This window comes from Bos taurus, chromosome 14 (genome assembly GCF_002263795.3).
Source record: "Bos taurus isolate L1 Dominette 01449 registration number 42190680 breed Hereford chromosome 14, ARS-UCD2.0, whole genome shotgun sequence".
Classification (NCBI taxonomy): domain Eukaryota; kingdom Metazoa; phylum Chordata; class Mammalia; order Artiodactyla; family Bovidae; genus Bos; species Bos taurus.
The window spans coordinates 3,005,839-3,033,581 of record NC_037341.1 but is presented as its reverse complement, the minus strand read 5'-3'; the positions used below and the strand labels follow the sequence as shown (position 1 = coordinate 3,033,581).

The 27,743-nt window shown below is 49.8% G+C and overlaps 1 protein-coding gene and 2 long non-coding RNA genes across 3 annotated transcripts in view; 2 read left to right on the top strand and 1 right to left on the bottom strand.

The window, feature by feature from the left end:
- Positions 1–27,743, bottom strand: part of PTK2 (protein tyrosine kinase 2) — a 192,888-nt gene that overhangs the window by 3,489 nt on the left and 161,656 nt on the right. The window contains 9 exon segments of the mRNA NM_001075250.2: positions 394–474; positions 1,778–1,933; positions 5,723–5,829; positions 6,153–6,192; positions 8,718–8,780; positions 15,049–15,180; positions 15,906–16,043; positions 17,435–17,521; positions 20,202–20,313. Coding sequence (NP_001068718.2) covers positions 394–474; positions 1,778–1,933; positions 5,723–5,829; positions 6,153–6,192; positions 8,718–8,780; positions 15,049–15,180; positions 15,906–16,043; positions 17,435–17,521; positions 20,202–20,313 — 916 coding nt within the window.
- On the top strand, positions 2,858–6,779 carry LOC132342171 (uncharacterized). The gene is made up of 3 exons (XR_009490430.1): positions 2,858–4,060; positions 5,197–5,502; positions 6,383–6,779. It is a non-coding gene; the product is annotated as an uncharacterized lncRNA (long non-coding RNA).
- Positions 20,310–23,178, top strand: LOC112449596 (uncharacterized). The gene is made up of 2 exons (XR_003038191.2): positions 20,310–20,489; positions 22,702–23,178. It is a non-coding gene; the product is annotated as an uncharacterized lncRNA (long non-coding RNA).

The following is a 27,743-nucleotide window of genomic DNA, read 5'->3' as shown; positions in this document are numbered from 1 at the left end:
CAGGAGACAGGGCCGGCGAGGCATGGGAAGTGAGCAGGGCCAGGTGCGGGTCCCCAGACGCTACTTATTTACTGGTCACAGGTTTTATATCGCGGCTTTCAGCGGGAATCCAGGACCGCTCACAGAGGAACTCGAGGAAACTCCGCCCAGCCCGCTGCTCCGTCTGTGCTCCCGAGGACTCCACGGGGCCCGCAGTCCTGCACCCCTGCTCCTACCCGCCCTCAGGACGGCCCGTTCTTCAGGGCGTGGGCGCCAGTCACCCATCGCAGCCCCCAGGATGGACGGGTGGTCCTCAGAGTCCCTGACTGGGGCGCTGGCCGGAAGGTCACGCCCTGCAGAGCAGTCACCACAGCCCCCCAGGGCCCACACGCTGCCCCCTGGATGAGGCCCTACCTCTCGGTGGGTGCTGGCGGGCAGAACAGGAATGGTCTCATCCACCGTGGCCAACAGCGTCCTCAGGGCCAGGCCGACTTCCTAACAGACAGGAGACCACACCAGCGTTAGGATGCACACCAGGCAGCTCCACGCCAGCCGTGACGGTGTCTCCTTCCAGCGACAGGACTTTCATTTCCTTTTCAATACTTTGGGGGAAATTTCTGTATTTCTTTTCCACAGTCCTGAGCCTGATCTCGTTATGAGGCAGATTCAGATCTCTGGACACCCACTGCTGTCCTGTCCGGGGAACAGGGGCTCAGGCAGGGAAAGCGGGCCGCGTGTGCAGAGAGACTCTCTTCCCTCCCCGGTGCTTTCCGCAGCCTCAGGGGCCAGCCGGGAACGCTGTGGCTGCTGCTACACGTGGGAGCAAATGCCAGGTGGCACCAGCTCTGGGGGCCTCGCTGACCCCGGGGCTTCGTCCACTGTGCACACGGGGCACAACAGCCCTCCCCTGGCCACTCAGGGTTTAAAGGGATCAAGTATAATCAAAGGTGGTATGACGCCACGGGGTCAACTACGGAAGGACTCAGGTGCTAGGTTATGCCCGCAGCATGGTGAGACCAGTGAGGACAGGCTGCTTATTACCGCTCGATCAACCGACAAGAAGTATCACACAGCGTAAGATGCAGCTTCTATAAAATCACCCTAAAAAGCTTTATTATGTACCAAATCCTGGCTGCTTTTGTATACAGTTGAGTTTATTAGTATTTAGGGAAAAAAAAATGCCTGTGGTTCCTGCAAGTTAACCCTTAAGAACGCTGCCTACAGTTGCTATGGGAGTAGGCTACAAACTCAGCCAGAATGGATTAACTGGGCTGCCCACAAAATAGCACGACTTCCGAGCAGCTATTCCACACTGGGGTTTAAAAACAGCTGTTCCAGAGATGGCTCACTGGTACACTAAAAAGGTTGTTCAATCCTGGAACTCTACAGAAAAAGGAATAATCCTGTTAAAAAATGAACAAAGGACTTGAACAGACATTTCTCCAAAAAAGATAAATCGGGAACAGAATGACCACACAATCCAGCAATTCCACTTCTAGGTGAACGCCCTACAGAGCTGAAAGCAGGGTCTCCCCGGATTACCTGTCTGGCCCTTTAAAACGTAACCACCTGCCCTGCCATGGCAGCACCAGACTGTCGGCGTTCTCCTGCCGCTGTTCTCACCCGAGACCCCCTGAACCAGCAGCCGCTGTTGATGACTCCTCTGCACAGGATGCTCCTGGACCGAGGTCGGGAACAGCAGTGGTCACCGCGCGGCACGGGCCTTCTGAAGCGGCGGGATGGATTGGCCTGAGGGCCGCAGGGACCGCAGCCGTGCGCGTGACGGGGCTTAGCTCACCTTCACCATGGGGACGTACTCCTCCGGCGGGGCGGGCTGAATCTTGCTGGACATCTCGATGACCGCTCTCACCAGGCCTGTCACGTTCTCATACACCCTGTCGTTGGACCGGTCCAGGTTGGCCGTGGGAGGGGGGCTGATCTCCTGGGGCTGAAGCTGCCAATACAGAAGCCAGTTATCTTTCCCTTGTCCAGCAGATGGCAACGTATCACCGCAATGCGGCTAGGAAGGGTCTTTGAGATCAGAGCAGATCACTTAAGGGATCTTGTCTTAGGGGACACACTTCAGTCTGAGGATGATGGAAAGCAGTTCATCCAAGTGACAAATGACTAAGGCACAACTTTTTCTAACTCTGAGCTCAGTTAAAGGAAATGAGAGGGAATCGCACGCATTGTACTCAAAGCCCCAGTTCATTCAGAGAGGTGATTCACTACCCTGAACCCCCAAAATCATTCACCAGAAGAGGAAGAACCCGGGAACCCCACGCCTCTCTGAGGACTTATGGTTATCACAAGTGGACAAGTGCAAGTCTCCTTTAAACGGACAACCTCTGTGTGCTGAGCGCTGCTGCAGCGGGAGCTGTGCGGGTGTTGCTCTGTGGGGGGCCCCTGTTCCCTCACCCACAGTCGAGATGGGGGTGAAACGAAGGAGCACATGTGAAGGTGCCCACCACAGGGCATGGGCACACAGGCTTCAGCAAGTGCTACCCAAGACAACCCGAGCCCTGAAGGCTGCGCTGAGGCCCCGGAGGAACCGCCAGTGCGTTAAAAGTCAAACCGGCCGCCCAGGCACGGAAGGACAGCACGCGTCTATCCTGACGAGACCGAGGGGCAGCAGCAGCACTCGCCCGTGTGGACCTGCTGCCAGCACTCAGCCATCTCTGACCCCGGGACAGAAAGCGAAGGAGTGCTCCACCACTGCACAGATGCTCGTGGTCACTCTGCGGCAAACACACGTGCTGCTTTGGGGGCAAACCAAGCGAACGCGTCCTCCCCGGGCTTCCCGCCTCCTGGTCCAGATGAGCATGCAGAGCAGGGTGTGACGGAGAGCTGGACAGACACGCAGACACCATGTGCTTACCCTCCATGGCTATTGTCGAACGGAAGGTGAGGACAAGTTAAAGGAATTTGTCAGAGAGAGGGAAAAAAGAAAAACAGTATTAATAAAGGCAGCAGACAAAACCCCCGTAAAAACACACGAGCAGAACAAGAGGAGCAGGTTTCCGCCTGTTGCTTGGCTCGCGGGCCAGCCAAGCGCAGCCGCCGGGCGGTCTGTTCAGGGCACCCGCGTACTCAGTAGGGGCCTGCCATGCACCATGCTTGCTTTCATGAATAAATGAGGAAAACAACATGCAAAGCCCGAGCGTGACAATCCGGCAGCCGTGCAAGGATCCACAGAATTGGGGGTCTTCTATAAAGAAAGAGGCGTATCTATGCTGTGTTCACACAACACTGCCCGCTGGACTCCTGAGGTTCAGGAGGAACGGCACACCCTCAGTCCCTGAGCGCCCCCGACACCCGACATCCTCGGAAACAGGCTTCGACCCAGCCGTCCCGCTGTGACAGAGATGCCCGACTGGGGGCTGTATTTAAAGATACCAGGAGCTTCATTTAAAAACAAACGAACAAAAAATACCCCTCATTTGAACCAGTTCTTATGGCTGGGTTCTTCCTTTAAGTCTAGAAATTTTATTTAATGTTTTCTTTTCTCTATAGCTTTAGAGCTATTCTACTGTAATATGACCGACAAAGTTAACTGAGAGAAATACGGATTTCTTGACTTTTCTTTAGAACTGTCTGAATTCTATACCCTTTGGTATAGAAATTCAGCAGAATCCTAAATTCTGAGGTCCAATCCTCCACGCTGTGTGCGCGGGAAAGGGGGAAGTTGTTAGTAACAGCATCACTTCCGAGAGCAGAAGCGTTGGCACTGAGATGCTGAATGTGGCGGGAGAGCCGGCTCAAAGGGCATCAATCAGGATGGAGAGGGGGGCTTCCTCAGGTGTGGCAGCCGGGGCTCCGACAAAGAACCACGACTGGACTCCTGGAGGAGAGGGCGGTCCGTCCTACTCTGTTCAAAGCTCGTTCCTTTGTGTTCATCCTTTGCCCAGCTCTTGTGAGGGCAGCACTGTCATCACACTGCCAGGGGCCACTCCCGGGGACCCTCCCACAGCACCAGCTTGCTTTGCAGACAGCTGACACTGGCCTCCTATTTTCTTGAGCTTGACCACTTGGAGGCCCCTGGAAGAAGGTTAGGACACACCACCAACCCACAGAGACACAGGTAATCCAACTACTCGCGGTGGGAGGGGTCATCCTGGAAGACTTTGGTAATTCAGAGCCGAAATGTAAAGCCACCAAGCAGAAACTGAGACTGGTTTCTGGCTATTATTTGGATGAATACCAGTTATACCAGGTAAAGGTAAGCATTTCTGTATTAAAGAGAGAGCTTCTTTCAGACTGGATTTGATAATAGAGATAAATACTTCACACTTATCAATCAGAGTGTATTTTAAGTAAGCACACTCTTTCCACAAAGACTTCTACTTGTTCAATATCCTATATATACCCTGTAACAAGGTTGTTTCCCCATTATATTTATTCATAATGTTAGTCCACATGTTAAAAATGAACACAGGTCAGAGGTCTAAGCTGGTGTCTGATCTACTTTTAAAGTTGGTTTTTCACTGCAATACAGGCCATTTTGAAATTTTCTTCTTTTGCTTATGAGAATGAAAAAATTTCCCTAACCCAATTTCTCTCTTCGTTTTTAAAATTTATGTAAATAAACCACATCAGGAAAGGGTTTGTCCTTTTCTGCTCCTCTGTGCTGCTAGCGGAGTTATGGGCCCGGAGGCCTGGCAGCTGGGGAAGCCAAGCCCCGGGCCGTCCCCAGGACCAGCACTCTGGTTTCTGGGAGCTGGTGACCTGTCCTTGGACAGGGGTGCCTCTGGGCCCATGCTAACCTCCACACTGCCCCTGCAGGGGCCAGGGTGGTCCGAGAGAGCAGCCTCTAGGCTGCAGGCAGATGCGCGCCTGGACATGACGTTTTCTCTGCCTGGACAACCTCTCTGACTCTCCTGCCTCTATGAGGAAATCAGCCCCTTGGCTTCTGGTGTAAACCTGGAGAGGCAGCACACAGCATGTGGATGGAAAGTCAGGTCTGCAGCTAAATGCTGGGTCAGCTATAGGGAGGCTGTACCTTTGAAATGCCCTTTAACCTCTGGGAACCGGGGTGTCTCACGTGAAAGCTGAGAAAAACAGTAAGACCACCGATCCCGTGAGGCTGATGTGAGCTTTAAACTACACAGGACAAGTTCTGCCACAGCAGCTGGCACTCAATAAATGGTGGTTGTCAATGAAACACAGCTTATCAGGATGGATCACAGCTACTGGGTTCTAATATGTACCTTTTTCTAGGCACCATGAAGAAGGAAAAAATACCAGTCAACACACCACCTTGATTTTAGAGATATATTCTGAGAGATAACTGACCTAATGGGGAGTGGAGGTGCCCCTCCGCTTGAGTGGGCACACAGCAGGCAGCTGCAGCCGCAGCACACGCTGCTGGGCATACACAGTTGCGGTTCCGGTCGGGGAAGGATCGAAACCCACACCCCACTCCCCCGCCGCCCCAAGCCACGTGGACGGACTTGGAGACACTGTGCCTGCTCAAGGTCTCGCGTCCCCCAGGTGTCTGGCTCAACTCCTCTGTACCATCAGAAGGTATCCTAGCACTTTACCTCAAAGAAACATCCTGTCTGATAAGAAAACACTCTTGAGATAGGGTCTGACTGAGGCCCTGGACTATCACGTGAGAGAACACAGAAAAAGAGTTCCCAGTGAGGCTGGTCCTGACTCCGAGCGGGGTCTGGAGCTGATGGAGGAGCCCCCCACCCCACCGCACATCACTGCAGGGTCGGCACCTGGGATGAAAGCTGCTCACCTTGACGCCCTCGTTGTAACTGTCCCCAGGGCTGCCGAGGCTGGCCAGGCTGCCCAGGTGCCCGGGGGCTCCGGGACGCGGCGGCTTCTTTGGTGGTGCTGCAGGATCTGGTAAAGGAATGAGCCCCATTGAGTAACGTCCGTTAATGGAAAGGATGGAAACGACTCCCAAATAAACGGAGTTATTACAACAGGCGCTAGTCTGAGAGAGGGCCCCCTGCAGGGGTGGGGGTGGGGTGTTTCTGGCGCATTAGAGCTGTAACTCCTGTTTTCCAGTACTTCAGGCGTGGGCTGAATTTGGTAAACATCACACATGCTGTGGTCTGCAGCGGGAGAAGCATGAACACATCACGAGGCATTCCAAAGCTAAGAAACTACACTCCCTTCAAATTACACAAACTGTGTGATGCGCAATCCATTTCTTAACTTACCTGGTTTGCCCACAGGCTGATATATGTGCTGGTTTCCAGTCTGTGGGGAAAAAAGACACGGGGTCAGTGCAGTAGGGTGCTGCGCCACAAGGCAATAGCCGCCCCGTCCAGGACGCCTGAGCTAAACACTGGGTTCAAAGGCTAACGAGACGGTTGCACCTAACATCCAGGGGGTGTGGGGTCAAGGTGGTCACAATTTCAGCATTTCTTTAAAGAAATTATGTCCACAGACGTCTCCAGTTGGCCTACAGGAGTGTGAAATCTGTGTCTGCATCTGGATGCACGGCCCCCTGCGCCCCACCCCATCACAAGAAGGGGAGCTATTGAGGACAGCAACGAGAAGAGGTTTCACAGCACTGGGACATCTATGTTGTCACTATCGCCTGAAGGAACTGGGGTGACACGCCCTCTGCTCTGCACTAGCCAGAGGCCAAGCCAGGAAGCCAGACCACCCCAGGCAGGCGCACAGACAACCAGCCCTCGTCTAGACTGCCGTGCCTACAGCTGCGATCAGAGCCACCTATCCTAGGCTGACTGAATGAAAAGAAGTATGTTCAGAACCCTACCCTACTTTTGAAGACAGACTTGCCTTGGTTACTCTAAAACAATAAACTGGCTACAATACAAGTATTTTAAGGTGCTTTCCTTTTTACTGAGCAGAGACCCACTTCTTTAAAACACAAGGATCAGGAGACAGCACACAGAGCCACAACTGCTCCTCACCCAGGACTGCAGCAGCTCCCGCCAGGTCACTGAACACTCCCTGTTTTGAAGACGACCTGATCACAGTATGGGGCTTTATTTCAGGGTACTCTGTTCTATTCCACTGACCTACGTGTCTGTCTTTATGCCAGGACCTTACTGTTTTGATTACTGCAGCTTTGCAGTATAGTCTGAAGCCAAGAAAGGTGCTTCCTTCAGCTCTGTTCTTCCCCAAGGCTGTTTTGGCTACTCAGGGTCATTTGTGTTTCCATACATGTTTTAAATGTATCTGTCCTGGGTCTGCTAACAACGCCATTAGTGTCTTGACAGGGGCTGCACTGGTCGTTTTAGCCGCATCACTTCTTCCAGTCCAAACCCACAGCGGGTCTTTTCAGCCATTTGTATTGTCTTCAGTTTCTTCCATCAGCATCCTAGTGTTCAAAGTACACGTCTTTTGTCTCCTTACGTTAAGTTTATCCCTAGGTATCTTATTCTTTTTGATGTGGTGGTAAATGGGATTATTTCCCTAATTTTTCTTTCAGATAGCTCATTCTTAGTGTATAGAAATGCAACAGATTTCTCTATGTTAATTTTGTATCCTGTAACTCTACTGAATTCATTGATGAGTTCTAATAGCTTTCTGGTGGCATTTTTAGGATTTTCTGTGTATAGTATCATGTCATCTGCAAACAGTGACAGTTTTACTGACCTGAATTCCTTTTATTCCTTTTTCCTGTCTGGTTGCTGTGGCTAGGACTTCCAATACTATGTTGAATAAATGTGAGGAAAGTAAGCATCCTCGTCGTGTTTCTGATCTTAGAGAAAAATGCTTTCAGATGTGTGTCATCTTTTCAACATAAGGAAGGAGCCCTGTGTATGGAGATGTTAAATGGGGGACTGTGTGATTTTGCACACGTGGACTAAAGAACCCCAACATTCTGTCCGTAGAGCCCACTGTGTGTGTGTGTGTGTGTGTGTGTGTGAACACCAAACACTCTGTAGAGCCCAGTGTGTGTGTGTGTGTGTGCACACGTGTGTGTGATGGGAAAGGCCAAACCCTCACATGCTGGTGACTGGCCACATCTTCCAGGGGCCAGGTCTTAGGGGAGCTGGATTTTATAGCACAGACTAGGGAAAACTATGCATTCTCCAGCTGGCTGACAACCTGGTCTCATGTATGTATGTTTTTACATATGTATGCACACATGTGTGTATGTATGTAGGCAGGCATGTGTCTAGAAATGAAGTGGTTTATATATACCCAAAAGCCTTATTAGGGTGGAAATTTATCTCCTTAATTCCATTACCCAGCAAGTGGCAGTTTCCCTTTTTTACTGGGAATTTAAGTTTTTTCTTTTATTATTATTTTTCTCTTATTTTAACCAGATATCCATTGATGGAAATCCTAATAAAATAATTTTAACTACTCTCCCCTAAAGAACAGGGAATATTTCTAGCAGGCTTTAAATGTATTTAGAATAATAAGAAGCTAGGTCTTCAAAGAGAATTTCAGGCATTTTCTCCTACAACATCCAGGAGAAAAATTTCCTGATTGAACAAATTTTCTCTGACTGTGGAAACTTTTATAAAACACGAAATAAGAGTATACAAATTTGGCCAGATGACAACTTGTAGTAACAGTTAACGTGTGCACGTATTTCAGTATTTCAGCTTACTACTGAAAAGACTGTGTTAGTGATGGGGAGAAATTCTGTGTACTGTATGTTTTAATAACCTTGGCTGGAATGCCGGTTTCAGTTACGGAACGAGTCACTGTGTTCTGTATGACAAGTACTAAAAAGCGTGGACACCCCAAGACACAAAGAGGTCCCAGTCCTGACAAGGATGCAGGCAGCTGCTTACCAGGCCCTGAGGACCTCCGTCCTCCCTGTCGATGCTGCCTCGAGAGAGCCGCACGTCAGGTTTCTGGAGAAACAAGAGCAAACCACACAGTTTCATTTTCGGCTTGAAAACCACTGATGTACTTCTGTACTAAGCGTCTTGAAGAGTTGAAAGTTCCAGAGTTTCAGAAAGACTCTCAAAGCCCATGGGTGACAAGTGCAAGTCAGCGGGCCCAGCAGAGCCCCCTTCTCTGCACGTGTGCACAGCTAACAGAACTGGCCTGCGCCCCGCCCCACGTGACACACGAAGATGTGGGCCTCACCTCTCTTCCTAGCAGCACGCTTTCTTTCCCGAGAAACCCCTGCCCCGGGAGCAGGCACCGATGACGTCTTCCCGGCAGGTGGAGGCTTATTCCTACTTGGCTGTCTTGCCAAACCAGCAAATGGTCCGGTGACGGGTACCCCCCACCGCATGGTGCACCCAGAATTCGAAACCAGACAGAGGAATCTCGACTTAGTAAGAGTGGGTGAATGTCACTAACAGAAGCCTAAACAAAGTAGGCCACACGCTGTGAGGGTGTGGGGCCTGGTTGGTTTCCTCCTCACGGAAACAACGCCGCGCAGTGGCCCCAGCCTGCCCCACCACAGTGCGGGTTTCACGCAGCCCACAGGCAGACGCGCCGACACCTGCCCCTCTGTGCCAGACACACTGGCCGAAGCCCATCTCAAGGTACGTTCCCCTTGCCCTCTCCAGGCTGACCACTCATTTCTTGGTCTCCGTCAGTGCACCGTCTCTTTCAGAAACCCTGTATTTGGCAGAGATGACACAGGAAAAACGACTCTTGTAAAGGAAAGAACGTCCTGATGAGGGCCAGGTGCTGAGGACACTAGCCACAGGCGCCTGTTAGAGGTGGTGACAGAGAGATGAGCTTGGTCTCTCGCTTTACTTAGATGTGTTTTCAAAAGTGAAACCATGTCATATAATTCCGGAGCCTTCATATGACATCACACAGCGGAAACTGGCAAACATGGGAAATGTTGCACAGTATTCCAGAGTGTGAATGTTGTCACACACAGAACAAGGTGGAAGCAGCCTGGGTGCTGGCACTAGCCATCTGATGTACAAATTCACTCTCAAAGGAAAAAAAGTACTCAAGCTCCACTGTCCTCAGAGTAGAAAATGCCACCAAAGCAGAGCAATGTATGTATGTAGGGTGTGGGACTTGGGTCAGGCCCCTGCGCTCTCGAGCTGTGAGACCTGGGCCTCAACCTCTTCATCTGTAACACGGGTAGTAGGTGACACCACTCGCTGCATACCACCCCAATCCTCATCAAGATTAAGCGAGGTAGTGCTGGCAAAGCACTGAGACCGCCACGTATGTGTGAAGCACAATAAAACGGCTCACCTGCTGTTTGCTGAACATTTGGGCCGTTTTCAAAATTTCACGTGCATGAACAGGCTCTGGGTGAACAGCTCTGTGTACAAACCTTTGACTAAATTCCTGAGCACTTCCTGGGCACATGTTTCTGACAGCTGAGTTACTGAGCCACAGGGTTTGAACATGCGAAAAACAGAATGTGTCAGCCACCAGGCTGCATCTCTGTCCCGCGCCTGCCTCTGTCCATGAGGCCCTGTGCCCCAGCACCGCTGGACTTCACTGAAAACCCGCGGCCAGTCAATAAGCGAAGTGCCACCTGTTGGGACTCCCCCGCCCCTTCCCTACGTGGCACAACGCCTGCTTCTTCTCACCACACAGGTGCTAAGCTGCCACGGACAAGGGGCTTCACTTCTCCTGATCCAGTTCACCTGTATGATTATTACAAGGACTAAGTAAGTGTCTGGCACAGAAATGGTTTTTCCAGTAGTCATGTATGGATGTGAGAGTTGAACTACAATGAAACCTGAGCACTGACGAATTGATGCTTTTGAGAGTCCCTTGGACTGCAAAGAGATTCAACCAGTCAATCTTAAAGGAAATCAGTCCTGAATATTCATTGGAAGGACTGATGTTGAAGCTGAAACCCCAATACTTTAGCCACCTGATGTGAAGAAGTGACTCCTTGGAAAAGACCCTGATGCTGGGAAAGATTGAGGGCAGGAGGAGAAGGGGACAACAGAGCATGAGATGGTTGGATGGCATCACCGACTTGATGGACATCAGTCTGAGCAAGCTCTGGGAGTTGGTGATGGACAGGGAAGCCTGGTGTGCTGCAGTCCATGGGGATGCAAGAGTTGGACACAACTGAACGAACTGGCACAGAAATGGGCACATATGAGATGTTTAGCAAATATGTGCTGAAGGAAGGCTTCCAACTTGAAGTCCTCTCCCCGTGCACCACCCTGTCTTCAGACCTGGACCATGGAGGAAACACGGAGGGCTGTGTCCTGGGTGGGAGCAGAGTCCTGTCTGGGACCCTGTGACCCCGTCCTGATGCTTATCTTTCACTCCCGCTAGCTGACTCTGCCACGAGGGGGAAAACAGCTCCAACATTCATTTCCTTTCTCAGAACACAAAGCAGCTTTTATATACTCAAAACGTTCTCATTTTAAAGTTAAAACCCTGCCTTCAGCACAGCCCTGCATTAGAGAATGACCGTGCACACAGCAAGCAAAACAAACAGGGAGCAAAGCTTTTCTCTTTGAAAGCAGCACCCAAGAGGAAAGCAGGACCGCCCAGCGCGCTGAGGCTCTGATCAAGGCTGCTGGCTCTCTCCTGCCAGTTTGCAGGACAGCTTCCACCGCCGTGGAGCCATCTCAGAAACTGCACAGGCTGCATGACATCAGAGAAGGAGGTGGGGACATGCCACCAAGATTCCACTGTAGGTCGCGGCCCTGTGCTCTAGGCAAGAGCCTGCCACCCTGACAAATGTGTGCCAACAGAGGGGGAGGGACCTGAGGGATGCGCGACTCTCCAAAGTGCTCGATAAAAAGTCACCTCACACAACGAGGTAGGGCCTAAAATTGGATGCTTCCATAAACAGCTGCTGATTCTGATCTATTAGAAAAGAATCTGGGAATCACTACTGACAAAGCAATGTTAAGTTTTCAAAGAAGAAGGTGACTCCTCCACCAGGATGCAAGCTGACCCCGGAACGGCACGGCAGCTCTGCACCCGGCACAGACCGAGGACCAGGGTGGGTCAGAAAAGACTTGTTGGTACCAGGGCGTTATGAGACAGAAGCAAGAGGACGAGCATCTTCGGAAATTTCTACAGCAATCTAAATAGTAATTTTTGGGTCTTTTGGAGCTCAAAATAAAACTTTCTGTATCTTTAAAAAATGTTCCTTTTTTCTAGTAACTGCTTTTTATTTCACTAGAGTATCAGGTCTATAATGGTTTAGAAAAAAAAAAAAGGTTGGGAGCGGCCTGCAGGTATTCTGGTTGAGGTGCACAGTCCAGACTCTCAGCAGCACCGCCTCCCGGCTGATAGAGAGAAAAGCCCTTGGAGAGATTAACGGCGTACTTCCCCCCGCTCCACTGTTCACAGGTTACATGCTTAATCCTCAATTCCACCCAACAGAAAAGTGCCCTTTACAGAGGACATTGTAGCTACTTCACAGATGAATACATTAAAGCGTAAAGCGGTAAACAGCTATGTGGGTCACAACAACTGGGACTCTCAGCCCTCATCCGGCTGACCCCGAGTCTAGGCTCCTGTGCTCAGTGTGCCCTTGCCCCGGAACGCTCTGCAGCTGCTAGGCCGGCCCTGCACGCCTCCCCGGCTCCGTCCTCTCTGCCACAATCAGGGGCTGACCTGGGGGGTAGGCCCGGACGGCAGGAAGGATGGAGGGCCCCGGGCGGTCACCCACTGGTGGCCACCAGCAGACTCTGAGTCAGAGAAGGACAGGATCAGAGCCAAGTTTTAGAAACATCACCACGGCTGGGGCAGGAGACACAGCTGGGAGGGGACAGGACTGCAGAGGGGCCAGGCGTGGCATTCATTCCCCCACCTCCTCACCTTGCTCCCCGGTCGGTGGGGCTGCGCCTCGCCCACCAGTCACCCAGGCTGACGACTTGCTTGCTCTCAGCTCCCCCGCCCCTACCCCGCTACCTGACCCAGAGCTGATGCGGCGGCGGTTAGGCAACTTGTCTCATGGCACCAACACTGTTTTGATCTTGAAACCGTAACAGTGACAATGATAAACCATTCTTGCTTATGAAGATCAACAGGAAACTCTAATGAAACATCACAAACAAGATAAACCAGGACCTTAAAAGGATGTCAACCACGACTTACTGGGGACTCCTCTCTGGAATGTGATTCCAGCATAAAACCAAGCAAAATGCTTCACACACTTCATCATGTTAAACCTTTTAAAAGGTTTTTAAAAGTTATTTTTTGAAATATAAAGCCAACATTATATTATAGACGTTAACTTTAAAAATAAAAGCAAGAAAAGCAGGCAAGGACTTATTTAACACCAAAGTTGGCAACAGATGCTTCAGGCAATATGAGATACATAACTGAAAATAAAGGGAAAAAATGTTTTTAAAAAGTGACAATGGTGCATTCAGACAGCCCAAGGAAGTCAGTCAAAAAGATTTCATGTGATAAATATTGTTATATACAAGGTAACTTCCTAAAACTCAATGCATATTCATATACAAAAATAATAACTAAGAATGACTCAGATGGTAAAGATCTGCCTGCAATGCAGGAAACCTAGGTTTGATCCCTGGGTCGGGAAGATCCCCTCAAGGAAATGGCAACCCGCTCCAGTATTCTCACCTGGAAAATCCCACGGACAGAGGAGCCTGGCGGGCTACAGTCCATGGGGTCACAAGAGTCGGACACGACTGAGTGACTAAAACAACAGTCAGTGAGAATGAGACACCAAGCTGCCAGTGAGGGGAACTCTGAATGAACAGGCAGTGATTTAGCGAGGCAAGAGCTGGACTTAGAGGAGATTCCGAGGCTGTACGGGAGGAATGAGGGTCAGGAACAAACGGCGCAAGTGTCATGAGTTCAGGGGACCAGGACACCACGCCTGTCACAGGACGCGGCACTGACTGGAGCCCCGTGGCGCAGGTTACACGGCTCACTAATGTGTCTTGAACACGAGTTGGAGGCTACTGGACTGACAGAAAAGCTCTACGTACGGAGAGGAGGGTATGCGGACTTACACATTTATCAAAACTCATCCAACTGTACACCTAGGATCTGCATGTCTGTGGTATGTAAAATCTCAGTTAGAAGGAACAGACCCAACAGCTGACAGCCGGCAGAGTCTCCAGTCTTGATTCCGGACACCTGCCATCACTCAGACAGTGGAGCTGGGCTTAGGCATCCAGCTTCCCCACAGACCAGCTCTTCACGAGGCTGAGCACGCCTCCTGGGCCTGTCCGCCTTGAAACCCCAATCTGTGTGCGCCTGGGCACCACATGCACCCAGCTCCACACAGTGCCCCCGGCTACCCCGGCTCAGAGCAGCTCACAGCCTTGGCCTTCCTCAGCCCCCAGGAGCAACCACAGACCAGACACCGGTACTGCAATACATTCAGCTTAATCTGGAGAGTTTGTGACAGTCACTTTTAAAATACAAATCAATGAGGGCAAATAGGCTATCTGTCTTATAAACAACTGGCTGTTGATTTAAGTGTTTCTGTGCCTGAAGGACTCCCAGAGTCCTGAACACGGCTGTATCCCCCTCATCGATGGTGTCCTGTCCCTCAGCACAGAGGGTGATGAGAGGCCCCAGGGGATGTTTACGGCCCAGGGGACCAGTCCTGGACCCCCGGATGTGGGGCTGTGTGAAGGCTCCCCAAGTCCTGCTCCATCCAGCCATCCTTCTCTTCCGCTACTTCGGGAAGGAGGGCTGACAGGGGAGGGCTTGGGAGACTGAGGCCCCCGTGACACACAGAGACCGCTGTCACCACTCCTCTGTCCCCAGGGACTTCTGAGGCGCTGCTGGCAAGAGCTGTCCCAGGAAGACGCTTCCTGCCAGGAACCCCAGAGGTGTGTGGGCGGAGGGCTGTGCCCCTCAGACCGTGAACTCGAGGACCCAGGAAGGCAAGCCTGGGGCCTGCCCGTCTAGCCACCGGCCTGCAGTGGCTAGAGGCAGTGTCTTGTGTGCAAGCGGCCGCTTTAGCGGGAGTTGTTTCTGTGTGAGCATGGCAGCCATGGAAAGCCACAGAAACGGTTCTATGTCTGAGCCCGCAATGCCACTGCTGACGTCCTAGAAATTTACCCGGAAAAAGTCAGTTGGAAAAAGCAAACAAGCAAACAACCCACTACTACAAGTCTGAGGGCACCAACGCTCCTGCTCTGGACAAGATGGACCCTCCTGCCATCTGGCGGGACAGCGGGTGCCCCGGGGCTCGAGGAGTGGAAGCATCGCGCGTGCGTCAGTTACCAGAAACCTCTCCTCCTTCTCCAGCCAGCGCTGGTCCTCCTCCATCTCCTGCTGCTGCCGGATCAGCCGCTCCTCCATCAGGTGTGTGGGCAGCGCCTGCCCGAGGCCGCGCAGGTCCAGCGCCGCCGAGTCCTGGGGGTGGGGGAGGGGCGGTGAGGAGGGTCACTCTCAGGCGTCCACGTACGGTGCTCTTACTTTTTCTCCGTATGTCTTTCCAAAAAAAATTAAGCAGAGCAGCAAGGGTGGGGGAAATAGGCTCTCATGCTCTGCTTGTGGGAGCCGCTTTTCCTTGGGCTTCAGGTTAACGTGGCTGACACAACTTTAACAGGTATACAACTGTTCTCTTGCAGGGATATATTTTAAAGAAGTAATCCAAGATGTGTGCACAGAACGCTTCATTAAATAGAGCAAAAAAAGTGGAAACGATCTGGAAGTAAAACAGTGGGAGGAGGGTTAAACGTGACACACGCATGTTATGAGTGTAAGGCATGTTTACTCCAAGGGAAAGAACATGAACAGCAGCAGACAGCTACAGACGTTCTTGGATTTAAAGAAGTGTTTTTTAACACTACAGGAGTGGTTCTTGGTTTCACCAGGAAAACTTAGTAAAAATTAACATGGGTGGCTGAGCTGGAGGCTCTGTCTGTCCACTGGCCTCATGTAGGGCTCTGTTTTTTCAAATGAATGGACTAATGATGGTAGCATCTCTTTATTTTTTAGTTAAAAAGATTCACAGACCCAGAGAACATCTGATCTTAGAATCATCTAAACCGAGAAATCTTAGGATTCAGAATGAAAGGTGCCTTGGGTACAGCCTCATCAATTAACAAGGCAAAGCCCAAGGACGTCCAATTTACCTCCACGCTGGGCTGCCACATGGATATCTCCTGTGGTCTGTGATTCCACGAATCTGTTTGGTCCAAGAGAGATGCCTGACCTGGGTAGATGCTGCCAGCCATGGCTGTGACTCCATGTGGGCCAGGGTAGCCAGAGACCTGCGGATGAGCGAAGCGGCTAGGTCACGCTCTGACACAGTGTGGCTTCTGCATGGTCCGGCTTCCAGGTGACAGGAAGTAACCAAGACTGCAGAGGACAGTGTGGCAGCGGAGAAACGGCTCCCCAGAGGCCTGATGTCCAAGGCCTGATCCCTGGGACCTGTCAACACCTTACTCGGCAAAGGGATCGCACAGACGTGATTATAAGTCAGGACTCCTGGGACGGGGAGGTTGCTCTGGACTACCCCAGTGGACCCAAGGAGATCATAAGGTCCCTAAAATGCAAGTGGGAAGCAGAAGGGAAAAGAAAAGGGGGTGTGACTACTGAAGAATGGTCAGGGAGATACTGGGGTTTGGATGATGGAAGAAGGGGGGTCATGAGTCAGAAGTGCAGGTACCTCTAAAAGCCAGTAAAGCAAGGAAATGGACTCTCAACTATGGCCTCAAGAAAGGTCATCTGTTAGCTTAGACAGCCAGTGCAAATGTACACTAGGAAAGCACACATTCTCTACTTTGCACACTTCTTACAATGCTGAGCGCAGACCATCCTCGGATGCAGAAGCAACAGGAGGCCAGAAACACGGCTAAGCTGTCGCTCTATAGGCCCCTTCCTGCCCAGCTCACCGTGACGCCCCCAGCGAAGAAGAAACAAGACCCCCGCAGGCCTGTCCTCTCATGAACCAGGGCAGGTGGTGGGAGAGACACGGCTGCACAGGCTGACAGTGATGGCGCAGGCAGAGAAAGAGTGTTTAGTTGGATGTGGAGAAAAACGGCAACGCAGAAGGAAATAGGAGGCGTTTCTCTGTACGGTTCTCGCTCAGTCAAAAGAAGGAGAGAGAAAGGAATCTCTCTCCTTTTGCTTCCCTAACTCATCAGGCTGCTTCTGGATGGCAGGACTGTCAGCAACTTTTTAATGAGATAAAGTGCAGTCAAGTCTGCATTTCCAAACATCAATACATCCTTCAGTGAAGATCTCTAGGTGCTGATTTATATCAAAATTCCATACTGATGACACTCAGTAAACTTTTAAATAACTTATATAGACAGCTCTCACAGTTTATTTGAATATTTTAATCAAAAAATACTGCCAGGGAACTTTTAGGAATTTTCACAACAAAGAGATTTCAAACCATCTAAGGCAGTTTTTCTATATAACTCCTAACCACGTGAAAGGATCAAATGGCAAAGGATCAAGGCAAAAAGGCCTGCGGGAAATGCCTTATCACTGTTCTTATCAAGGTGAGGAAACCTGGCGCTTGGCAGAGAATTGTTCATCTGTTTGATGACAAAGATATACATGTCAACCTATCAACATCAGCGTGTATAGCGTACTCCCCACTCTGAATGTGAAGAACGAAAGAACGCAGCTGGCACCTGGCGTGGGCGCATACCTGGTAGTGATTGGTCTGCACCGTGTGCTGCGGGCTGGGGTAGAATCCTTCACTGGACCTCGGACTGGGGTAACCAGGTCTGCTGGGCTGTGGACAGACCAACAGAGCATCATATGAACAGTGTTCTGATTGTTTTGGTGAATCTGCCTTTTGTTAAAAAGAACAGAAAAGAACAATTTTATATAAGAGCTTAGTTGGAAAGAATGATATAGGGTGTGAAGACATTTCATTGGGGGTAACAGTCTTCTCAACAAATAATGCTGGACATCAGGATACCACATGTGAAAATGAAGCTGGATCCTGTCTACACAACATACACAGAAATTCATTCTAATGGATCATATCTCTAAACCTAAGAGCTAAAACGATAAAACTCTTCAAAAAAGAAGGCTCAGGAGTAAATCTTTGTGACCCTAAAGTGAAAGTCGCTAATCACGAGGCTTTGTGACCCCATGGACTAAACAGTCCATGGAATTCTCCAGGCCAGAATACTGGAGTGAGTAGCCTTTCCCTTCTCCAGGGGATCTTCCCAACCCAGGGACTGAACGCAGGTCTCCTGTGTTGCAGGTGGATTCTTTACCAACTGAGCCACAAGGGAAGCCCTTTGTGACCCCGGGTTAGGCAATGGACACCAAAAGCTAGTCAACAAATGAAAAAAAGATAAATTGAACTTGGTCAGAATTAAGAACTTTCGCATTATAAATAACGAGGTTAAAAAAGTGAAAAGACAACTCATGAATGGAAGAAAGCTTGTGGGATCTTAGTTCTCTGACCAGGGATTGAACACGCCAGGTCCTAACCACTGGATTGCCAGGGAATTCCCATAGAGTAGTTTTTTAATCTTTTTGAGCCACACAGTAACTGGACCACTTAGGTTCACTGTGTAGGGGGACCTAGTCATGAACAAACACAAGGGAAGGGGTAAGTCCACACAACAGAATAAATTTTCATCAACAGCAAACAGGCAGTGGGGCAGTCTGCTGACCCGTGTTAAAGGCTAGAACAATTTCTGATTACAGAAAAGAGCCTCAAAATATACACTTTGAAAATGTCCTAAAGAAAGAAATGTGAGGCTATTTAAAATTTTAAGCTGGCTTCACCTTTATTCTGTAATACAAGGAAGCCAAACTGCCTCCACCTCTGCCCAAGAACTTATTTACTAGCCGAGCTTTCAAAACTCAAGTCACGTGAAAATTATTAAAAATCACAGAGATTGAGATACAAAATCACATTTAGGTGGAAAAGGTTCTTCAATTCTGTGAGTTTTCGGGGACTGCTGTATTGTTTGTGCTCATCACCATCCACACAGAGTTCCTCACACTTCTGGAACCAAAACACGTGCTGAGAACACACAATCTCATCTGGTCGTCACGACACCCCTAAGAGGCAGGGAACACTAGTACCCCCACTTCACAGATGAAGAGAGTGAGGCCGGGAACAAGCAGGGAACCTGCTCGGTCATCTGAGCCACTTGTGAGTAGATCCACTTGATTTCCGGGCCTGAGAAATGAACTCCGAGGCTCTCCAGTGCCGAACCATTCCACAGCTGTGGCTGAGAAAACAGGCAAACCTCTATACATGCAGGAGGCCTGTGGAGGCCGCAGGAGCTGGGGTTTATAGCTTTCTGGTGGGTACCTGTTGTTGCTAAATGAGGAGAGACAGAAATTTTCTGGTCTCGTCACTAACTGCCTCAGAGGGACCCCTCAGAATAAAGCATGTGGCCCTCCTTCCCTGGGCCTCAGTTCTCCCATTGGTGGAGGAAGCCAGACTACAGAACCCTTCACCTCTAAAGTTCTGAAGAACTTGGTCAATAACCTGCATTCACTGTAAATGTGTAATAATATTTCCTGTTACACAGTTTAAAACAATGACCAAGAAAAAAAATAGGTACAATATTTACTAGCACATTGTGTTAAAACAGATTTCTGAACACTTTTCAAAAAGGGAATGAACTGTCAGAGTTCTTTTAATATATTTTTAGCTCATCAAATGTCAAATAGCAGTTCGCCATTAACTGCAAAAAAGCCTTTTATGTATACTGTCCAGAAAATGATCTGAGCTGTATTATTCTCTGCAAACAAGCTGGTGTGTGAAAACACCATTCTGTCCACGGCAAAAGGAGGACAAAAAATCCTGACCTGAGGGGAACGATCGAGGGCCTCCCAGCCCCAGCATGGCTGTGCAGCGCGAAGGCCTGGTCACCGGCTGCAGGCCGGGAGGATGGAGGACAGGGCCGGGATGCTGCTGACCGACCTCAACAAGCGGATGCAACGCGCTGCCTGCTCCACAGACAACCCAGCTGCTGGCCACAGGCGAGAAAAGGGCAGAAAATGTGCTCCAGGTTCTCAGCAGAAGAAAACCAAACCCCAAGGGACAAGGTCAGGTGGAAGCAGACTCCTCTCAAAACAAAGCAAACTGCAAAGCATTTACGGCTTAGGTCCCCAACTTCTGCAAAGAGAAACCCCTGAGCCAGGCATGCTCACTTCAGCCTGACGATGAGGGCGGGGGGCGGGTGGTCAGGGAGCTGGGAGGTCACATCTAATCCAATCATCCGTGGCTTCAAACAGCTGGAGGCTGCAGCACAGATTAGGAAAATGAGTGCACAGGAGGGTGGTACTCAGAGAAGCAAATAAGAAACCAAAGTTGCAGTGCTGACTCTTAGAATAACCTGCTGTTTGGTTTTCTCCACAGATAGCACGCAGCTGCCTACACCAAACCCTCAAGAGTCAGCAGGAGGAATGCCAAGGTGGGGTGGGGGCCTCGCTACCTTGGGTGGCGCTTCGTCGGACCCTCCAGAGTCCCAGGACGCGGTGACCTGCCTTCTGGACTCCATCCTCATACGCTCTTCTTGCTGGACCTTCTCTTCCTCCAGGATTGTGCTGGGGAGACAACACAGGGTGTGAGGGAGCTGCTGCCAGGAGCTGAACACTCAGGACCCGCCCTGCCGCCAGGAGCCCCAATGAGAAAGGGAGAGAGGATCGGGTTTCCAGCTTCCCAGAAGGACTCCAGAGAAGCCTGGATGCAAAGGGCAGGTCCGCTTACAGCCACAGCCCAGGTAAGGAAGGACAGCTGGCTGGGAAGGGAGAAGCTGAAAAACCAGAGCGGAGCCAGGATGGACGGTCTAGACGTCCAGCTCCCTTCAGCGGGACTGCTTCCCCGAGCAAGCCCCACGGAGGCACCACATCAGCGCTGTAGGAGACACGCCCCAAACGGCCCGGACGACCTTCCTGCCAGCTTTCACTTTAACCAGCACTTCGTCTTGTCAGGAAGAAAGGAAACTCTTCTGAAATTCCTTCTGCCTTTGCACACGCAGCTCAGCACAGGGTCTCGCGGCTGCTCACCCGCCAGGCAGCTCAGGGCTCGGAGCCCAGGCGCCGGCCCCCCACCCCCACCCCACCACCCCGGCCCCGGGCGGCAGGGACCTCGGTCCTCCGGGCGCAGACAGCGGCCCCCACCAGCCACCCTGCAGCTGCATATGGAGGCTGCTTCAGCCCCAGCCTCCCAGGGAGGCGTCCGTGAGAAGGTGAAGTCAGCTGCCCCAGAGCCTCCCCTTCTAATCTGGGAATCGCTCGCCTGTTTGCAGAAGAGGCTCTGGCTGCCCTGCTCAAGGTGAGGGCAGGCTGCTTCTCACGCAGCTACAGCAGGAGAAGATGCACAATCCATCTCCCGACCGCCCTGAGTCAGCAAGCCCTCACTACACATGGGAGGTTTTTTTTTTTAAAGGGAAGGGAATGTTTTCCTCAATGACCACATCAGCACTTAGAGAAAAGCGAAATTTAGTCAGAAGAGCTCATCCCCTCTTCAAAATATGATTTCGGTTTCCTTCCCACTCCATGTAGACGATCGTGGCTGAGAAAACAACACTAAACTTTTAAACGACAGGGCAGGACCGGTGGCACCCTCGAGGCCGCTGTGCCCGAGAGCCAAGACCGTGGGGACCTGGCTAAGATCCCACGATTCACGGGTCAAAATGCGCCGTGTATGCCTGTCTGAGAGGCTGTGGCCCCTGCTGCACTGAGAACTCCCCGTTCCCACGCGCCCAGAATGAGCACAGACCCTGGATCACACCGTTGCAGTGACGACGGGACGGTGGGCACTGAAGCCAGCACGGGCCGAGTGTGCGCGTGGGCCATCGAGGAAGACGGTGCGCCTCAGGCCCACGCCTCACAGGGGACACGGGCAGGCCAACGGGAGCAGGCGTCCACCGGTATGAGAGAGTGCCCCCTCCGATCACGAGCACCCTGCTCTCAATCACTTGACCCTCAAAATAAGTAACAGACTCCAAATCAGAATTTCCAAAATTTCTGTAGTTTTAAACAGCTGAAAAGTCCCAAAAATCAAAACAAAAAAATCAAGCAAAAAACAAAAGCAAACCAAACTGTCCTTATTTCTAACTTCCTCAAATTGTTAAAATAAGGCAAGCTGTGAGAAGGCCAAGTGTGACATATTTTTAAAGGCAATGGGAACTCTACTTCAAACAGCCCCATGAAGGCACTCTACGTCTGTCTTCTGGACTGGGTCACCGTGACCTGAAGGTGACTGCCCCCCCACAAACACCTCCAAATGGGTCGTGGGAGGCCCTTGCCGTCGGGAGACCCCTCGGGCCCCCCCACCCCGACCCTTGCACCCACACTCACGGTGCCCCTCTTCTCTGACCCACTGACTCCCTTCTGAGTCCTCCTTCTCAATCCTTCACCACCCGCTACACTGGACAGGAACGCAGGGTGACCAGGTGGCCTCGTAACCAAGATAACATGTCAAAGTGTTTCTGAGAAGAAGTAATTTGTTGCTTAGAGCAGCTCAGAATATAAATAACTCATAAAGAATCTGGTTTTACAAGGGAAAGACTCTTCCATAGATGGAGTAAGAGTGCCCATGAAGACATTTCTGAGCTTTTCTCTTTACAGTCGCTGCGGAACCCAGAGCAAAAAAACTGGAATGCGCACAGTGTCAAGGAGGTCAAATTTAAACATATTTTCCCAAACTACAAATATTTTTAGTAGCAATACATTCCATTTGAGAGCTTTTAGCTGCCTAATGTGAATTGGCAAGGAGCCCACATGGTTCTTCCTGGGACGGTGGTTTCTAAGTCTCAAACCCGCCGAGAGATAAAGCAATAGAAGATAGTAAGACTTCTCATTTAACAAACATTAGAGCATGTGATAATCATTCTTCGTTTTATCCACGAGCCTTATCTAGGAAGAGAATTGGGAAGAGAGGGAAAAAACTATTTAACGTGAGTTTTGTTTTTACTTTCCTCACTTTAGGAAAAAAAGTCAAACCAGTCGCCGGCTCAGAGTAAAAGGACGTGAACATGTGAAAGCACGCTCTGACTCCGGGCAGCACCCCTGCGAGCCTGGCCTCCCAGGCTCCGCAAGCTGCCGTGGAGCGCTTTCCCAGGATGTGACTTCACGTCTAAGGTATTTTCATGGAGAGCAAGAAAGAGGTCTGACAGCTACTTCGTTCCCACCACGAAGTGGAGATACTAAAGCAAATCTCCAGCGCGAGCTTTCGAGTGGACAGGGTGACCGGTCCTGAGGGGGGACCAGCTGCTCCCACCATCCCAGCAGAAGGGACAGAGCTGGGAGCTGGGTAACCACAGGCAGCCAGGGCATCTCAACTTGTGTCCTCACATAAAGAACAACGACGCTGCCCATCCCATTCACTGTTAGGATGGAGAGAGAAAGCAGGGGAAGGAAGCCAGTAGGGCATTTCAGTAAATGCTATCTAGTTCTGTATCTTTACATGCCTTGTTTTTTTTTTTTTTTTCAATCTATTTCATTTCTACAGTGTTCTTCCTGATAGCGATTACACTGCTATTCTTTCCTTTGAAACCACATTTCTTCTATGCTTAAATAACTTAAAAAAAAAAAAAGATTGCACTTTGATCACCTAAACATAATGATTTTATGATGACATCACAAAATTTGCTTTGGATAGAAAATCAGTCTGGATTCATAGCTACTTAGGCTAATCTGGAAAATACCCAGAGAAAGAGCACCAAGAAACCGAAGGGGAAAAAAAAAAAAGCCAAGAGGGAAATGGCTTGTTTTAGCAAGTTCATGGGAATACCAGTTTTGAAACATGATCTCTTATAATTACCCAACACTGCCTCACCACAAAGGAATGGAATTGACCTTTCAACAAGCACTCCCCCCACCCCCGCCTGGGGATCTTTGCAGAAAACAAGTCTGGAGGCCTGAGACGAGGCTGGGATTGTGGGATGGTGTCTCTGCAGCCACAGTAACCTCTGCAGCACGGGGTTCTCCTCTCCTTCTCTTATAAACACACACAGCAGACCCAGCATCTCGTTTCACGAACACAAAATCTGCATTTCGCTCTACTTACTATGTGTCTCAAACTTCAGGAAGTTATGCACTTCTGCTTGGCTACTGTGTCACACGTCTCAAAATTTTTAAAAGTTATTTCTACTAGAAATCTTACTTTAAAATGGTAACCTCTCTGGTATTTTGGGCAAGTTGGAGAAGCTCCTTCGTGACCCCTCCTCTTGCAGAGACTAGGTCAGAAGAGAGAACCTAGACAACACCTAGGACCTGAGACAGCACTGAGCAGTCAGGTCTGGGGGGAGGGACGCTAGGAGGAAAGAATGGCACCGGGTGAGGCCCATGATGATGGCCGCTGGCCAAAGAACCGGCAGCCATCCTAGTGGTTTGAAGAACCAGAGGACTGAGTTTGGGTCACCACAGCTGGTGGAAAATGAGGGGGGAAATGCCAGGAAGAAGACAGCCAGGGAGGGGGTACTTCAAATTCTGAGTATAAATTCTGCCTGAATCACTTGCTGACCCTTGTACCATGCACATATAGGGCAGGCTCCAGGCGGCCCAGCTGAGACTGAACTCAGCGGAACTGAGACTGGAGCTCATAGAACGGAGAGAGCTTGCAATTGAGACCTGCCTAGTTAGCTGCCTGCTAAGTCAACCAACCAACTGGTCTTCAGAGGAATGACACTGAATCCGGAGTTGCCACAACTTATCAGCCACAAGTCCAGGGCATAATCTAAAACCACGTGATACACAAACACACACTAAAATGTAACCCAGTCCAACAGGAAAAGAAATCTAAAGGAAGCTGACTCCAATGGTGACTCAGAAATTGGAATTAGCAAGCAAAGACTTCAAAGAGCTGTTATTTTCAAGGACATATAGGAAAATTCGTTCATAGTTAATGAAAAGATAGGAAATGTCAACAGAGAAATAGAAACTATAAAAAAGAGTCAAATGAGAATTTCATAACGAAAACCAGAATATCTGAAATAAAATCTCCATGGGACCGGATGATCAGTAGGATGGAGATGAGAGGAGAGTCAGGGAGACTAAGGATAAATATATCAACAAAATTTATCCGGTCTGAGGGACTTAGAGAAAGACTGGGGGAAAAGAGAGAAAGAACAGAGTCTCTGGACTCTGTTGAAGGACGCTATCAAAAGATTTAACATACACAGAATCAGAGTTTTAAAAGTAGAGAGAAAATGGAACAGAAAAAAACAGCTGAAGAAATGACACATTTACAGACTCAAGAGGTTCAGTGAAGCCCAAATACAGTGAATAAACCACACCCAAGCACATCCTAGTTATAAACTGGTGAAAACCAAAAATAAAGAGCAGATCACGGAAGCAGCCAGAAAAAAAATGACACATGACATAAGTTGAAGAATAATTTGAAAGACCAGTGACTTTTCCTTGGAAGATAGTGAAAGAAAGCTTTAAGGTGGTGAAAGGAAAAAAAAAAAGGAAAAATGCCATCGGTTCAGAGTTCTGTATACAGTGAAATGAACCTCAATTCATTTTCAGATTAAAAAAAAAACCACCACTCCAAATTAACCAACAGGTTCATACCACAAGAAATGCTAAAGAAGTTCTTCGATAGATAATTCAAGAAAGGTCTTTAGGGAAGAACAAAGAGCACTGTTTGGAGTTAAATATAAGATTTCCCCCTTCAGTTCAGTTCAGTTACTCAGTCGTGTCTGACTCTTTGCGACCCCATGAATTGCAGCACGCCAGGCCTTCCTGTCCATCACCAACTCCCAGAGTTCACTCAAACTCACGTCCATTGAGTCGGTGATGCCATCCAGCCATCTCATCCTCTGTCATCCCCTTCTCCTCCTGCCCACAGTGAATCAACTCTTCGCATGAGGTGGCCAAAGTATTGGAGTTTCAGCTTTAGCATCAGTCCTTCCAGTGAACACCCAGGACTGATCTCCTTTAGGATGGACTGGTTGGATCTCCTTGCAGTCCAAGGGATTCTCAAGAGTCTTCTCCAACACCACAGTTCAAAAGCATCAATACCACAGTTCAAAAGCATCAATTCCTCAGTGCTCAGCTTTCTTCACAGTCCAACTCTCACATCCATACATGACTACTGGAAAAACCATAGCCTTGACTAGATGGACCTTTGTTGGCAATGTCTCTGCTTTTGAATATGCTATCTAGGTTGGTCATAACTTTCCTTCCAAGGAGTAAGCGTCTTTTAATTTCATGGCTGCAGTCACTGTCTGCAGTGATTTTGGAGCCCCAAAAAATAAAGTCTGACACTGTTTCCACTGTTTCCCCATCTATTTCCCATGAAGTGATGGGACCAGATGCCATGATATTCGTTTTCTGAATTCATTTCTTTGAGCCAACTTTTTCAGTCTCCTCTTTCACTTTCATCAAAAGGCTTTTTAGTTCCTCTTCACTCGATTTCCCCCTTACTTTCCTTGAAATGCTATTTAAAACACAAAGTGGAATCTTATGAGATTACTAACAAATATGAATATATATGACATCCAGAGCAGAAAGAATTGAAGCGGTAATTTCAAGTGAAATACAAAGATTAAGTCTAAGTAGACAGCATCACCAACCAACGGACAAGAGTTTGAGCAAGCTCCAGGAGACGGCAAAGGCCAGGGAAACCTGGCGTGCTGCAGTCCACGGGGTCACAGAGTCGGACATGACTGAGCGACTGAGCTGAACTGAGTGACTGAACAACAAGATGGTGAAAAGTTAAAGATGTACAGTGTAATACTTAGAGCAATCACTAAAGTCTGACACAAATGGTATTTCTAAATTGCAAGTTTGGGAGGGGGGGGCGTTAAACAAGAGGAAGAGTTGCAGAAGGTAAGCCCGTGGCTTTGCAGCACCAGCCCCCTTCACCGAGAACGGACTGGGTGCCCCAGGGGCTGCTGCGTCCTCCAGTCTAGGTGAGGTGCCCGGGGACCCGGGACCCACAAGGAGCCAGCGCTGCTCCCACTGGTCCCAGAGCCCCTGCACCCACCTCACCTGCCTGCCCCCTTAACCTGCAGCCACTGGTCCTCCACTGTCCAGACAGGAGGGCATATGTCCATGTCTGCTCCATTCCTTCTCCAGGTTTTCAGGGAGAACCCTGAAGACGGCATTCGGGGAAAGGGAATTAGGAACAGAGAGAAGAGAACTGTGCCAGAAACAGGGGTGAAGGGAGGGGTGACGGCAGCTGCCCCGAGAGTGTGAGGATTTCGCTGTGGGCACCAGGGGCGGCCTTCGGATAGTAACGGGTAAACGTGTGGATTCCAGCTGCGCGGGGAGCTTCATCCGAAGTTCTCTTACAAACAAGACCAGGCGGGGAAGCCAACAGAGTGAGGAGGAGTGCAGGGGCGGGGCAGCCAGCGACCCCCCTAGTGGGGAGGGGCCACCCCAGGGTAGAGACCAGGACACTGGTCCTGGGCTGGGGAGAAGAGGGCTTGGGTCTTGCACCATCCTGTGTTGGCTGCATGATCCAGGCAAGTCACAGGGTATTTTGAGCCCTGAGTGAAAAGGGCAACGGTATCTCATCCTTGAGAATTATTGTGAGATCAGCAAGGTAAATGGTCTGTGAAGCCACGTAAACACAAAGGGTTAACTTTTATGAAATTTAAGTTCAAATCTCACCAGAAATTTGTTTACTTCATGCAAAACCAAGCTGCGGAGCTGAAGGTAAAGCAAAGCCACACCTGTAAAGGTCTGAACATCAGGGTATGGGGTCCCCACAGGGAAGGAACAGGTATGATTAATTTTTCATGGAAAACAGTTTAAATTGTACATTAAGTTCCTATTAAGTTTATATTTACTATTTATTTTTTATTACTGGGAAGGCTAAGGCCCCAGACACTTTACACTGTAAATACAGGAATAATTGAAAAACAGGCTACTCTTCTAGATAAGATCAAGACCAGCAAGATGGCAACGAGAAGGAAGACGCTGGTATGATGACTAAGGGGGAATTCAGACGCCACCTTTGAGAGGAATTTTGGGAGCAGATACAAAACCACCTGAAAAATACACTGAAGAAGCACAAG